This window comes from Hyperolius riggenbachi, chromosome 5, assembly GCF_040937935.1.
Source record: "Hyperolius riggenbachi isolate aHypRig1 chromosome 5, aHypRig1.pri, whole genome shotgun sequence".
Lineage (NCBI taxonomy): Eukaryota > Metazoa > Chordata > Amphibia > Anura > Hyperoliidae > Hyperolius > Hyperolius riggenbachi.
Window position 1 is genome coordinate 360,889,967 of NC_090650.1, and position 15,313 is coordinate 360,905,279.

Sequence of the window (15,313 nt, forward strand, 5' to 3'; positions counted from 1 at the left end):
GCTCTATTCATAAAACATTTGTGGCGAAAAAACTGCTGGAGGGAAAATACCGCAGCGGTATTTTAGACTTCTGGGTGGTAATTCATAAAAATCTTGCCAGCTGCGATGCAAGTGCGGAGATCTCCCGCTGAAGGCTGGCGGTAAGCTGTCGGAAGGCATGCGGAAACACTTCAGCCGACAGAGTCCCTCCGTGCACTGCTCTCTCTGGGAGGTCTGTCTGTCCTATTCACTTGTATGTAATCCGCAAAATCAGAGGAAGCGGTATTTCCCGTCCACATACCGCTTCCTCTAATCTTTATGAATGGCCATTTTGTTACTTTTTTCTAGATAAATCTAGAAAAACACTGGAGAAGGTGGAAATTTCTCGCTCTGCTGGGGGATTGTAGATTTTCATGCGGGAACAGCTTTTATGAATGCCCATTTTGCTAAATGGACGGGAAAATCCGCTGTTTTGAGCGGAAAACTTGCGGTAACCTTTTATGAATAGAGCCAAGAGTGGGTAGCGAGGCTGTCTTGCTACATTGATTTCAATGGGAATTAATTGTTTATGCTAAATTTGAATTTAAATCTCTTTATATAGTTTCACTAGCCGACCCGCGGCATAGCTTACGCCGCATAAGAGGGCAGAGGGCAGGAAGGGGGTATTGGGCACAGCGGCGGGGAGGGGGGGTTGGACCCCCCTCCCTTGGTCCCCCATGTGCGCTCCCCCTCCTGCTTAAGCACAGTAGCAGCCGCCACTATTAGTAAGAGGCAGCGGACGGGGATGACACACCTCTTCCGTGTTCCATCGTGCGTTCCACTGTCGTCACTTCCCGCACTGTATTGGTGTAATTTGCCTTTTTTAAAACAGAAGGAAATCTGCAATAATTCACCTATAAGTGAACATTTGTGGTTACCCACAATGCACTGCTACTAAATATGCAAATTACCCAGTTTCCCCCTTGGTAAGCCAAGCAAGCATCCAGAGCCGCTGGTGTATAGCAAGCATATAGCTTTACATTTTACACAGTCATATCAAACCCACATGTAGACAGCCTGCTTCAGACTTTTGGTCCTTATCAGTACATGGCAGGGATTGATACGGCTGTATGAGATAGGGCTTGGACCAGTACAACAGAGTAACCAAGCAGCTCAGGGTGATCCAAACCACTCGGAATGTGTAGGTGGATAAAAGGGACTAAAAAGACCTTCTACCTAAAAAAAAAAATCAAAGCTTGGTGTAATTTGCCTTCTTAAAACAGAAGAAAATCTGCAATAATTCAGCTATAAGTGAACATTTGTGATTACCCACAATGCACTGCTACTAAATATGCAAATTATTCCTTTTCACCCTTGGTAAGTCAAGCAAGCCTATAGCTTTAAGTTTTATACAGTCATATCAATCCCACATGTGACAGCCTATTTCAGACATTTGGTCCTCATCAGTACATAGCAGCCATTGATAAGGCTGTGTGAGATAGGGCTTGGACCAGTACAACAGAGTATCCAAGCAGCTCAGGGTGACCCAAACTACTAAGAATGTATAGGAGGATAAAAGAGACCAAAAAGCCCTGCTACTAAAAAAAAAGCAAAGCTTGGTGTAATTTTCCTTCTTAAAACAGAAGCAAATCTGCAATAATTCAGCTATAAGTGAACATTTGTGGTTGCCCACAATGCACTGCTACTGAATATGCAAATTATCCCTCTTTGTCCTTGGTTTGATATGACACTACTTCTTCTTCTTGCTTGGACCAGCCCCTTCTTCTTGCTTGGACCGGCCCTGGGGGCAGGGCGCTACTTCTTCTTCTTGCTTGAAGGTTGAGGCACTTACTCTATTATATATATAGATGTTAAAACAATTGTCCCACCTGCTCATACATACCATTTCATCAATAAGTATTCCTTACAAACTGGATGGGAAAGAAGCTCAACCCGGTTGTGCTGCACCATAGCCTGCACCAGGGAAGAGAAGAAAGTCTAGTGTGAGAAGTCACAGCAACATATTTTATGAAATCATAACTGCTTAAACTCCACAGAAGTTGGCTTTTTTAATCTTATTTATATTTTCCAATATTTGCATAAGGTTGTTGGTGAGCTGTATTGATAGTCCTAGCAGCTACTATGGGGCTCAGAAGTATGTTGGAGATTTTGTAGGCTGAGGAGAGGGGTAGGTACCCCTATTCACTGCCCTATCCATTGTTTGTGTCCCTCAACTCCACCAGACATTTGTGAGAAGAGGAGTACAAAGGGAATCGTGAAATATGCATAGTGGGGAATCAGTGAGTAAACACTGAAGCAGAGCCTGCTGGCGAGTTCTGCTGGATATCACTGCATTTCTCCTGGTTCATTGATTGATTAGATCATAGAGTTCCTTCACTACAGGAAGGGACATCACTGGTCCTGAAACCCAGCAAGAGATGTACCAATATTTCCAGCAATGGGCTCTATTCTCAAAGAGCCAAAAGTACCGCAAAATTTTACCGGTAAATTCCCGCCAGCGGTAAACTCCGCATTTTTTTAGCATTCACTAACATTTTCCGCATGTTTGCCGCATGCGGGAAAAAAGATGCGGAAACAGGCATTATTCATGCGGGAATCATGCGGTAAAAAGGTCGCATGAAAAAGTGTTTAAAAAAAAAAAGTTAAAGTCCACCAAGCACAGCCCTTAAGCCTCCACACTTCATTAAAGTCAATGGGATGCGGAATATATCACCTACTTCTTGTAGGTGATAAAAATTCGGTAATTAACGAAGAAAAGATGCGCCTGAACATCTTTGAGAATTGATCTTTTATTGCGGAAAATACCGACTTTTGCGGAAATTTTACCGCATGAATCCCGCACTTTTATCACACTTTTTCCGCATGCGGAAAAAACATGCGGAACATTTTGAGAATCCCAACTTGCCGGTATTTTGGGTGCAAACTTCCCGCATGTACTTTACCGCATGCGGAAACTCATTGAGAATAGAGCCCATTGGGCTCTATTCTCAAAGAGCCAAAAGTACCGCAAAATTTTACCGGTAAATTCCCGCCAGCGGTAAACTCCGCATTTTTTTAGCATTCACTAACATTTTCCGCATGTTTGCCGCATGCGGGAAAAAAGATGCGGAAACAGGCATTATTCATGCGGGAATCATGCGGTAAAAAGGTCGCATGAAAAAGTGTTTAAAAAAAAAAAGTTAAAGTCCACCAAGCACAGCCCTTAAGCCTCCACACTTCATTAAAGTCAATGGGATGCGGAATATATCACCTACTTCTTGTAGGTGATAAAAATTCGGTAATTAACGAAGAAAAGATGCGCCTGAACATCTTTGAGAATTGATCTTTTATTGCGGAAAATACCGACTTTTGCGGAAATTTTACCGCATGAATCCCGCACTTTTATCACACTTTTTCCGCATGCGGAAAAAACATGCGGAACATTTTGAGAATCCCAACTTGCCGGTATTTTGGGTGCAAACTTCCCGCATGTACTTTACCGCATGCGGAAACTCATTGAGAATAGAGCCCATTGTATGCAAAGCACTCTTGCCGTGCAGTGCTAGTGTCATTTGGAACCTTACCCAATACACTATCTGCATGGAGTTTGTATATTCTCCACATGTTTGGATGGCTTCAGCAGACTTAAAGAGAAACTGTAACCAAGAATTGAACTTCACCCCAATCAGTAGCTGATATCCCCGTTTACAGGAGAAATCCATTCCTTTTCACAAACGGATTATCAGGGGGCTCTGTGTGGCTGATGTTGTAGAGAAAACCCCTCCCATAGGAAACTTTGAGGACCATGGTCATTGCAGTTTCCTGTCTGTGAACCTCATTGCATTGTGGTAAAGAGCTGTTTACAGCTGTTTCCAACTGTAAAAAAGCAAGTAGCAGCTACTTCCATTGACATCACCTGTCAGCAGTAAAAATGTCACCACGTGATAAATGTCAGAATGTAAATCAGGGAGAGGAAACCTTTTACAATGAGCAAACACTGACTAAATCATTTATACATAATTATTGTAAAAATTAAGCACTTTTTTATTACATTATTTTCACTGGAGTTCCTCTTTAAGTTACTTCCAACATTTCAAGAATGTACTGGTAAGCTAACTTACTGTAAACTTTCATAGGTATGTATGTGCAATATTGTAGGTTTTTTGTTTGTTTACTGTCAGCAGCAAGTAATGTCTATCTTTTTGCCAGGGAGGGGAGCAGCCTGCATACCACTACAGCACATGCAAAAGAAATGCATTGGCTGTCTGATTTAGATTTTTGCCCAAAAGTGGGCTTTACAATATACCTATGATATCATAACTTCATATTTATGATCTCATTATTTTAGCCCCACTGCATTTTAGTAGCAGTTAGACTTAGGGCCCATTCCCACTTGTGCTGGTGTGGGTCTCCTATTTCCATAAAATTGTATACAATTTGCATGAAATCTACATACGAGTTAAAATTACTTGTATCTCATTTATCATCTACACTAAAGAAGGATTAAATTCACATCAACAAATGGCTCTTGTCATCGTAAAACAGCACATGTGACTATATTATATGACTATATTATATTTTCAATAACCTCTGCAGATAAATACAAGATATGACAGATGAGAACAAAAATGCAAGAATATTTTCTTCTCATGTAAGGCCCCGTTCACACTGCACGCGTTTCCAGCCGCGTTTTGGAAACGCGTGCAGGTGGCCGACACGCACGACATCAGACATTGCATAGAGTGCAATGTCTGATGTTCACACTGCATGCGTTCCGGACCTGTGCGGTCCGGAAACGCATGCTGCACGCATTTTTTGTAAAAACGCATGGCTGTCCCATTCACTTTTCAGTGATGGGATCAGCCACGCAACGCATACGAACGCGGATGGCGTGCGTTCGTACGCGTTGCGGTCCGCATGCGTTGCGGTCTGCGTTCTGCAGTCTGAACGGGGCCTTACAGATATTTGAGTTACAAACAATGTTAAGCATATTTGAACAGGGAGGGATAAGGTGGCTATACACCTCGCGATGATGGGCAGATTCGACCAGGCGACAAATCTCTCTCTTAATCAAATCTGAATAGAGAGAGATCTGTTAGCTGTCCGTACACCACAGGCAGATTTCCGATTAATTTTATGCTGAAATCGATCAGAAATCGGCGTTGTGATGCTGCATCTGACCGGCTAGCCGCTCCAATGCTATCCCCCTAATATTAGGTGTCCCCCCCAGTACCCAGTGCATGTTATACATTACTTGTCAGTGACCTCTGCTTGTCCCCCGCTGCTTCTTGGATTCTCCATACATGGACGCCACATGGTTGCCTAGTAGCGTGGCCGTGTGTGTGACATCTGATGTCAAACACCCGCCCTTACTAGGCTACCACTGGGGCGTGCGTGTATGGACAGTGGAGTGCACCCGGAGCAGTGGAGGACAAGCGGAGGCCATGACCAGGTAATGTATAACATGCACTGGGCACCAGGAACAACAACGACACTTAACATTAGGGAGGGACAGCAGCGAGGGTTTTGTCGCATTTGTTGATCATCCCAAAATCGCACGCCGTTATCGCTGCACATCTGATTGAGCAAGTGGGCCCAACATCTTGCAGCATGCGTGATTGACTAAGGGTCCAATTTTAGGACTGAAATTAGTCGCATTGATGGTCGGGAATGCACTTGGCGGCACCGATTTTCAGCCGATTCTATTTTAATAATCTAATGAGATGGTCGATCGGCCACCAAGTTGCTTGATGTATGGCTACCTATAGTGTTAGGGTTGACAACATGCGTATAATGTGTGTGTGTGTGTGTGTGTGTGTGTGTGTGTGTGTGTGTGTGTGTGTGTGTGTGTGTGTGTGTGTGTGTGTGTGTGTGTGTGTGTGTGTGTGTGTACGTACGTGTGTGTGTGTGTGTGTATATAGTGTGTGTGTGTACGTGCGTGCGTGCATGCATGTGTGTGTGTGTGTATGTGTACGTACGTGTGTGTGTGTGTGTGTGTATATATAGTGTGTGTGTGTGTATATATAGTGTGTGTGTGTGTGTATATATAGTGTGTGTGTGTGTATGTGCGTATGGTGTGTGTTGTGTATGGTGTGTGTGTGTGTGTGTGTGTGTGTGTGTGTGTGTGTGTGTGTGTGTGTGTGTGTGTGTGTGTGTGTGTGTGTGTGTGTGTGTGTGTGTGTGTGTGTGTGTGTGTGTGTGTGTGTGTGTGTGTGTGTGTGTGTGTGTGTGTGTGTGTGTGTGTGTGTGTGTGTGTGTGTGTGTGTGCGTGCATGTGTGTGTGTTTGTATATGTATATACCAGAATAGGCTTCTAAGCAGTTGATTCATTAAGGTAGCAGTGTTTAAAAAGCTTCTATGAATTATTATTTCTAGGATTTATATAGTGCCAACATATTAGGCAGCCCTGCACAATAAGGTTACAGACTATGATAATAGGAATGACAGACAGTACGTTCAGGGGCGTAGCAATAGCCATAGCAGCCATATGGGGCCCCGGAGCTCAGGGGGCCCAGGTGGTGTTTAACGTATTCACCATTAACTCTCTTGTAATTCTCCACCCTCTTTGTCTCAGTGCCCAAGAACTATATGCAGTGTTGATTGCATGGAAATGTAAATTTCCCCATTAACTCATTTACATAGGGTAGGGGCAGGTGGCAATGCTTGAGTGCCTACATCTGAGGGCGCCATGAAAGTTTTTCTATGGGGTCCCATAATCTCTAGCTACGCCACTGAATTATTATTATTACAGGTTAAACTCCAAAAATTAGAATAGTGTGCAAAACTCTATTTATATCAGTGATTCACCTTAAAGGTGAAACTAATATGTGAAACAGGAACCTTTTGCAGGTGTTTTGGATTACAGGTAGTCCTCGGTTAACAAACGAGATAGGGACTGTCGGTTCGTTCTTAACCTGAATCCGTCCTTAAGTCATGACGCTGTGCCAGCCACCTTTGCCCCCATTCTTTAAGCAAAGTAAGCGCAGCGGAAGGCAGATAGGGGACATCTCACCTGTTCCATGGTGGTGTAAGGTCCCAGCGTGCTGCACGGAAGCTCCTCTCTCTTTGTTCACTGTCCCCCCCAATGGCTTCTCATGCGTCGCATAATAACACATCAGGAAGTGCCCGCCACTAGGGGGCTTTTCCTGATTGCGTCATTATGCAACGCATGTGAAGCCGCCGGAGGGACAGTGAACGAAGAGAGAGAATGGGCTGCGCAGCTTCCGGGCAGCACGCTGTTACCTTACACCACCGTGAAACAGGTGAGATGTTCCCTATCTGCCTTCTGCTGCGCCTACTCTGCTTTAAAAAACGGCAGTAGAAGAGGTAGTCCCCGGTTGCGTGACGTCATGGTGGCGGATCGGCGGCCATTCGTATCGGTGGGTCATTCGTAAGTCTGGCGTTCGTAAATCGGAGACTACCTGTAATTAGCTGAATGGAGTCTGACACCTTGAGCCGAGAATATTGAAATTTTCACAATATTCTAATGGTTCGAGATTTTGATTTGGGGGTTTTCATAAGCTGTTAGCCATAATCTTCAACATTATAACAAATAAAGGCCTGAAATATCTCTTTTTGCATGTAATGAGTCCATTTCATATATTAGTTTCGCCTTTTAAGTTGATAGACTTTTGCAGGATATTCAAATTTTTTGAGCGCCATCTGTAAGTATTATATTTAGCTTTGGGGCTTTCTATGAAGTTCCTTAAAATCTATGAATATGGGCATCACAATCAGTCCTTACTATTTTACTTTGTATTATAATAAGATATAATGCATTATATTATTGTCTTACATTTAATGTGGTCAGTGGCTCATAAACATGATTGCTCTTTTCTTTTTCTTTTGCCTTCTTGAAGCTTAGGGGACATTGTAAATACCGGAAGTTGTATTCAATCTGGTAAAAAAAAATATTAAATCAGATTTAAACATTGCAAGCCATGAGTGCATGGACAGTGATGACTAAAACACAGGGCTGATTTACTTAACCAAGGGATTGCAATTTGCAGTCTCTCGGTTTAGTGCCGCTGCATCACCACAACAGGAAGCACATCCTGACCACCAAGTAAGCAGCTACGATGGGCAGGAACTGCAGTTTCCTGCAACGTCTGCATATTTGTAAAGAATGGTGTAGCAACACAGATGTCTGATTATGTGTGATCTGCAGAATCACCAATAATACAGACGTTATAGCTGATTATGTGGTGATCTGCAGTATCACCAATAATACGTATAGCTGGTAAGCAACGAGGTATGTAGTGCTTGGTGCAACAGTAACAGAATAGTTTAGCTAAACCTCACCAGAGGAGCTAGTAGGTACTATAGAACAGTGTAACTGATTAGTTAGGCTTAACCTCACCAGAGGAGCTGGTGGGTACAATTAGAACACAGTAACTGATAGTTTGGCTTAACCTCACCAGAGGAGCTGGTGGGTACAATTAGAACACAGTAACTGATAGTTTGGCTTAACCTCACCAGAGGAGCTGGTGGGTACTATCAGGACACAATAACTGATAGTTTGGCTTCACCTCACCAGAGGAGCTGGTGGGTACTATCAGTAGAGCACCTCACCAGTGACAAGGGCTCACTGGTGAGTAGAGAGGTCAGACAGGCTAAGATCAGTAGCGAGCGAGCAGGCACAGTACAGATTCGATAGGCAAGAGAATAGTAAGATATCAGGCAGGGTTCAGCAACAGAGTCAGATGGGCAGATGTACAGGAATGATAAGCAAGAGCAGAGTTAGAGGGTAACAAGAGTCATACACAGAATATCAATAACAGTTTACAATATCTTGTGTGAAATCCCTGGTTTCCTCCCAGATCAAAGCACACCGGATACTATCTAAGGTCTGAGCGCTAGCACATAAGTATTCGCAACAGCAGACAAGTTGCGAGTGAACAGAGAAGGCTTATGAAGCAGAGGAGACCCCACCGCCACGCCCACAACAATCAACCAATCCGGAGCGCCGTGAGTCTCCTGTGATGTCAGCAGACCGGCCGGTCAGCTGACGCGCCTCCTCCCTGCATAAAGGTCCTGTCTCTGCACGCGCCCGCGTGATACGGCAACTCTATGTGCAAACGACAGACCCGTCCTCGGCGTACTAGACACCAGAGGCACGGGAAGGTCCCTGAACATGAAGGCAAGGCGGCTGCGGAAACACCCTGAGTGTCCGCAGCCGCCATTACTGCAGGTGTTACAATATTAAAATCACTGCATATGCAGCCTTGGTCAGTTCTGTTGAAATGAATGGTAAAAGTGCATGTTTTCTTACTGTAATCTTGATCTATTTTCTATGAAATCTTTTCTACAGCTGTATTAATTTGTAATCCCCTAGACCTGCATATGCCTGCCTTGTGATCTGTAATTCCCCTGTCTTCATCTGTATTTTTCTGTTTTCATCAATGCTATACTGTTTTATCTATATTTTTGATTATTCATGATTTTGTCTGTCTTCATCTGTATTCTTCTGTCTATCTTTTATCATGCTTGCAGACCACCACAACACCATCTATGTTCTACTGAATCTTTCTGTAACAATGACTGGGAGATTCAGTGTCAGGATATTTCAATTTCCTACCAGGGTTCTCCATAGGCTGACTTGTCTGGTTCAGAGAGGCTTACTTGAATTTTCAGATAAACATCAATACTGTATATCAATGGAAAAATAGTGTTGCTTAGTGGGAAAATCCAACAAGCTTCAATGGACCTGGATTAAATTTAGCCTTGGGACTTTCTGAATTTCTCATTGATGATTTGCATCAGTTCAGATGAATAGGCCAAAGTGAAACCGAGGCTGAAGATTAAAATATCCAGATGTTAAAGGGGCTGGTCATTGTGTTGGTGCATCACGTGCGTATATTGAGAGGTGGTCTTCAGGCAAGAGAGAGGAGGGACAGAGGCAGAATAGAAGATAACAGATGAAGACAAAAGAAATAGAGATGAAGAACGAAAAACGCAAATAAAGACAAAAAAGTACAGATCAAGATAGAATAATTGTAGATGACAACATAGAATTATACAGATAAATACTAAAGGAAAGAAATGCTGATAGTGAAAATATTTTTGGAAAATAGAGATGGATTCTGAGTTCTAAAATGAGATTTGCTTATTTTATCAAAGCCTTACTAAACTGTGGCAGCAACATCATTCTCATTCTCCCAACTGAAATATGTACAATAAAGCAGGTCTCCCCTTCTAAAATGTTCTCTTTATATACACTTTAACACAGAGGAAGCTTCTTTAGAGCTGAATGTTTTTGCATATTGACAGTGGCTTTCACTTGGCTCTATTGCATTCCTGTCTTCCAGTCACTTGTGTTAGGATGTTCGGACACTCTAATACTAATGAATGGAAAACAGAACAGGATCTGGGCTGACGCTGTCTTCCACTGCCACTTCTCTGTACTGGAAAAGTTGTTATAAAATAAAGAAAAAGTTTTGATAGGTTAAGCCTGCTTTATGGTTCATATTGCGTGGGGATAAACACTGGCAGGGATGTTGCGGCCAGGATTAACTTTGGCTTTACATTTTATTTTTTACTGTATGGGTGCTTTTTAATTTGTAACACTTTATGGTAAATTGATAGGGTGTCATAAATTGTATCTTTTAATTACTTTAACTGGGTGGGGGTGGATAATCTACCTATACACCCTCCCTCACTTCTTCTTCTGAAGGGGTACATGGAAGTGACAATGAGCCCCTTATCGGTGTTGCTTGCAAATTTTCACCAAAGTCATTTTTGCATTGAAAATGGCATTTTTGGTTTCAAGAACATTTTCGTACATTTGGCGAAATATGGTAAAAAAAATGGGAAAATGCAAAGTAAAAATATTTTTACCACAAAAACACAGAAAATCATTATTTTTACCGCAAAAAAGAAGCAAAAAAAATGTTTTTTTTTACTGTGGAAAATGCAAAAAACACCACAAACTTAATACAAAATTATTTTCGATGGAATTTTCACTCAAAAGTCGAATTTAACATTATTTTTGTGAAAATGAATGCACAAAGAATATTGGCGTTTTCGCTCATCACTGCTCCTTATCACTGGGACATGGTGCCTTATAAACGGGGAGGCTTTGCCACCTACAACATTTGAAAGATATCGCCAGTGTAAAGAACCACGATGGCTGGTATTTAGATAGCAGAGCCTTATGCTCACTGCTTCCACCTTACTGGCCAGCCTACATGGCGGAGGCGGTGGGGATAAATTGATAAGGCTTGGCAAAGACACACTTTTAAAAAAAATAAAGTTTCAGGGATGTTACACAACTTTTTCCCTGAAAAATGGCAGAAAAAATATTTACAAAATTACCCTGCATGGCAGACTGGCAAGCGCTGTAATCACTGCGGGTAGTGATGCTAATCCGGATTCCACGGAATTGCAATTTATGGATTCCTGAATGGAAATCAGCATTTCTGATCGGAATTTGGAAAACGGAAATGGGAATTTTACCCCAATCACAGAACTTGGAAGCAATGGACCAATCAGAAAATGCAGACTTTCTTTGCAAAAATCAGATCACCGCGGTAATTTTAGAACAATCAAAAGACTTTAAGATTTTCTGTTTTTCCGTTTTCCTAATTTGCGTTTTTCCGATTTTTTTTCTATTTTTCGCATTCTCTGATGCAAAAAAAATATGACTCATAAAATACTCCTCGAAAGTCGGAAAAATGGATAATCGCAAATCACAAAATGGAACACAAAAATTGGCATTTGCGGAAATTGGAAATAAGCATTTTCAACCTTCCCTAATTGCGGGCAGCATAGCTGGGAGTCATTGTAGGAGCTATGGGTCTGCCATTGCGGGCTATGGATACACACATTTCCTACATGTGCATGTCTATTTTTAATTAGTGGAACTGTGATTGTTGTTTTGCATAGGTTTTGGATTTGCTCCTGTATAGTAAATCTGGCCCATTAAGTCACTCACATAGAAATCTGAACTCTTCCGATCTCCAGGCGATTCAGTCTTGCATCTATCCAACAAATTCTGAAAGGCAAGTGAAATAACAATTACTATCATAGTAAACTATAAATGACAGATATTATTCCTATTGTAGTTTATGGAGTGCTCTGTTATTTTTTATGAAATCTTGCCTTAAACCCTTCTGGAAGATGAGATACCATCTCAAGTATAGGACATTGGTATTCAGACGTGTGTGAAAATGTTACAAGTGCCTCCTCCCACCTGCAGAGGGAAGAAGAAAAATGGTGGTCAGAAGTTGATGTCTTACCTTATTAGCAAACACTTATTTATAATTAGAGTTTAAGAAAATTAACAATTTTTGTCTAGCATTCATTTTTTCTTTTGTGTCTTTTCAGGGCGTGCATAAAATCGAGTTTTACCCATATTCTACTGTTTTACAGTGGTATTTTCCATTACTAAAATATATGTAAAATGTACCGATATTTTACTACAGCAAAACCTAATCCTATTCTCAAGCAAACCCTCCCTCTATCATACCTAATCATAACCACCTCCCTCCAGACACCTAGCCTTAACCCCCTCACATGCCCAACTTTAACCACACCCTACACATGTCTAACCTTTATCACTCATCCCCCCACATGGGTAACTTTTACCTTATCCCATGGATAACCTTAACCTTTCAAGTGCCGGCCATAGGCACCTTAATAAATAACAACAATACTGTGAAACTGGGCACCGTGGAGCCCGATAAATAACTTGTGACGGGGTTGTTCGCAATGCAAAATATGAAAAATTATGACTACAAATAGGGGACACAAGCGGGCTCCCAAATTTCCCAGTGCTGCCATTATTTTTATTGGGCGGCACCCACGTTTCTGCCCCTTACGGAAGCCCCAATTTGCTGTTTCCCTTTTAGTGCTTTAGAATTATACCCCATTTCCACAGAAACTGACTTGGGGTTTGCAGTACATTTGTTGACTTATTTTCTTTATTCTGCACTAAATTACATTTTTTTAATTATTGGCCATTTTTATTAGGGTCATCTGAAGAAGTTTCACATTACAAATCTCTTTGCTGACTAATAATCAGTTTACACTACTGTAAAATAAAAAATAAAAAATGTCCTTATGAAAAAAATAAATATTTTTTAAATACTAAATCTAATAAATAGAAATAAGGCTACTATCTTCAGAGAGAGCACATGCTCCTCTTTACTGTCTATTGATATGGGGATGTATAGCATCACACGTACCGGTAAATAGAATACCAGAGTGGTACAGCTGCTGGATAATGGCAGCAAGACATTGACCACAATCCCTGAGCTGCCGGTGTGTTTGGTCAGACAGATGCTTTTTCTATTTCTAGTGTAATGTCTGACAGTAACTGGAGGTCCATGAAATGCTGAGGCACTAAATGCCATTTTCCAGACCCAGTGTTTAGCAATTTAGTTATTGTATTCATTAAAATAATGAACCTTCTTTAGGGCTCGTTTCCACTAGTGCGGTGCGATTCACCAGGATTCCACCGCTGACGAAATCGCATGCGGATGCGATTCCGCGTGCGTTTTTTGCCGCGATTTCGCATAGGCAGGGTATATGCGAATTTAACCATGTCACTGCCTGGTTCAATTTACATTAGTTTTCATGCGAATTTGCATGCGAAATCGCGGCAGAAAACGCACGTGCGTTTTCCCTATCAAATACATAGCCTACGAATCGCTTGCATTCCACACGCAGGCGAATTCTGCAGGCTCTACCGTGCAGAAAAATCCTGCACAGAAAAACGCAGGAAAAAACTGACAAGTGGAAATAGGGCTACCCACTTGTATTGGTTATGCGAATCCGCATGCAGACAACGCATGCGGATTCGCTCTAGTGGAAACGGGCCCTTACCTAGGGTTGGCCATACATTACTATTTTGTTCAATAAATGTCAGTCTGTAATATGTACACTAATTGTGAATCTTTTTATATAATCTATATTTTATAGCAGCACTGTAGACATAATGGTGGTTAAAGTGGTATAAAACTCAAAAACAGTTATATTTTAGCTCTTAAGTGAACCTTAAGTCAGAAAAAAAATGAGTTTTACTCACCTGGGGCTTCTACCAGCCCCCTGCAGCAGTCCTGTGCCCTCGCAGCTACTCACTAACCCTCTGGACCCCCGCTGCCAGCTAGTTTCGTTTTTGCCGACAGGCCCGTCAGGACTGGCCACGGGTAGCTTTTTCCGCATTCCCGACTGCAATTAGCGCTATTGTGGGCCGCAACGCGTACAAAAAATACGCGTTGACACATATCTATGCGTGCGTAATGCGGCAACGCGTATTTTTGCACGCGTTGCGGCCCGCGATAGCGCTAATTACAGTCGGGAATGCGGGAAAACAGGACCACAGAAAACAGTAAAATACTGATATTAGGCCTGATCCAATTCATTTTTTTCATACATTTTCTCCTAGGAGATACATTTTCATCTTCTGTTTAAAATAAGTTTTGCATTCTGAAATTAAAAAAGTACAAAAAAAAGTAGGTGAAAAAGTGTCGTTAAAATAATTTGGAGTATTTTTTTGCTTGCTGGAGGATTTTTTTTTTTTGGTTGATTAAAAGGAATTTAATTTATAATGTAAAAATATCACCTAGGAGAAAACTTAGGAGAAATAGTGAATTGGATGGAACACATTATGTCGCTGGAAAACATATTTACACTTTACTAAAGCTAATGTGGATAACATTGCTGGTTGAAGGGCAAATTATCAGATTGTCTTGTAATTAAGTAATTTCTAAGCAAGTAGAGATACAGCAGAAGCCAATCTGCTTTTTTTTACATAGCTAAGTATAACTTAAAAAGAAACAGAGGCGGGGTTCTGACAATGCAATCCACGTACAGAGGCTGGGTCTGCCTATACTGCTCAGCCTCTGTTGCTATTTCAATCCCCCCTAAGTTCCCCCTGCGCTCTGCAATTCCCCATAAATCACAACTGTGCTGTGCGGGCTGTGTTTACATCTGTACTGTCACTCTGCGTGCTCTCCCCGCCTCCTGCATAGCTCCGGTCCCGCCCGCGTCCCTTCCCTCCAATCAGCAGGGAGGGAAGGGATGCGGGCGGGGGCCTGGAGCAAAGCAGGAGGCGGGGGGAGTGGCAGACTGACAGTACAGAGGTAAACACAGCCCGCTGTGACACACTGCGTGTTGGCAGCACGGCTGTGATTTATGGGGGATAGCAGAGCGCAGGGGGGGCTTAGGGGGGATTGAAATAGCAACAGAGGCTGGGCAGTATAGATAGACCCAGCCTCTGTATGTGGATTGCATTGTCAGAACCCCACCTCGGGTTCTCTTTAAGTCAATCTGAAAATGTTGGTACTGTAAAGGCAATCTGATAAGCTTCTGAGTGAAGTGAAAGTTTCAGTTTTAACTAGGGATGGGACGAATCC

The 15,313-nt window shown here is 42.2% G+C and overlaps 1 protein-coding gene across 1 annotated transcript in view; it reads right to left on the reverse strand.

The window, feature by feature from the left end:
* The window catches only part of TRPA1 (transient receptor potential cation channel subfamily A member 1), a 209,880-nt gene that overhangs the window by 39,893 nt on the left and 154,674 nt on the right, over window positions 1-15,313 (reverse strand). The window contains exons 17-20 of the mRNA XM_068234825.1: window positions 12,057-12,147; window positions 11,890-11,949; window positions 7,753-7,854; window positions 1,862-1,932 (exon numbers count right to left, since the gene is read on the reverse strand). Coding sequence (XP_068090926.1) covers window positions 1,862-1,932; window positions 7,753-7,854; window positions 11,890-11,949; window positions 12,057-12,147 — 324 coding nt within the window. The remainder of the gene's footprint in view (window positions 1-1,861; window positions 1,933-7,752; window positions 7,855-11,889; window positions 11,950-12,056; window positions 12,148-15,313) is intronic.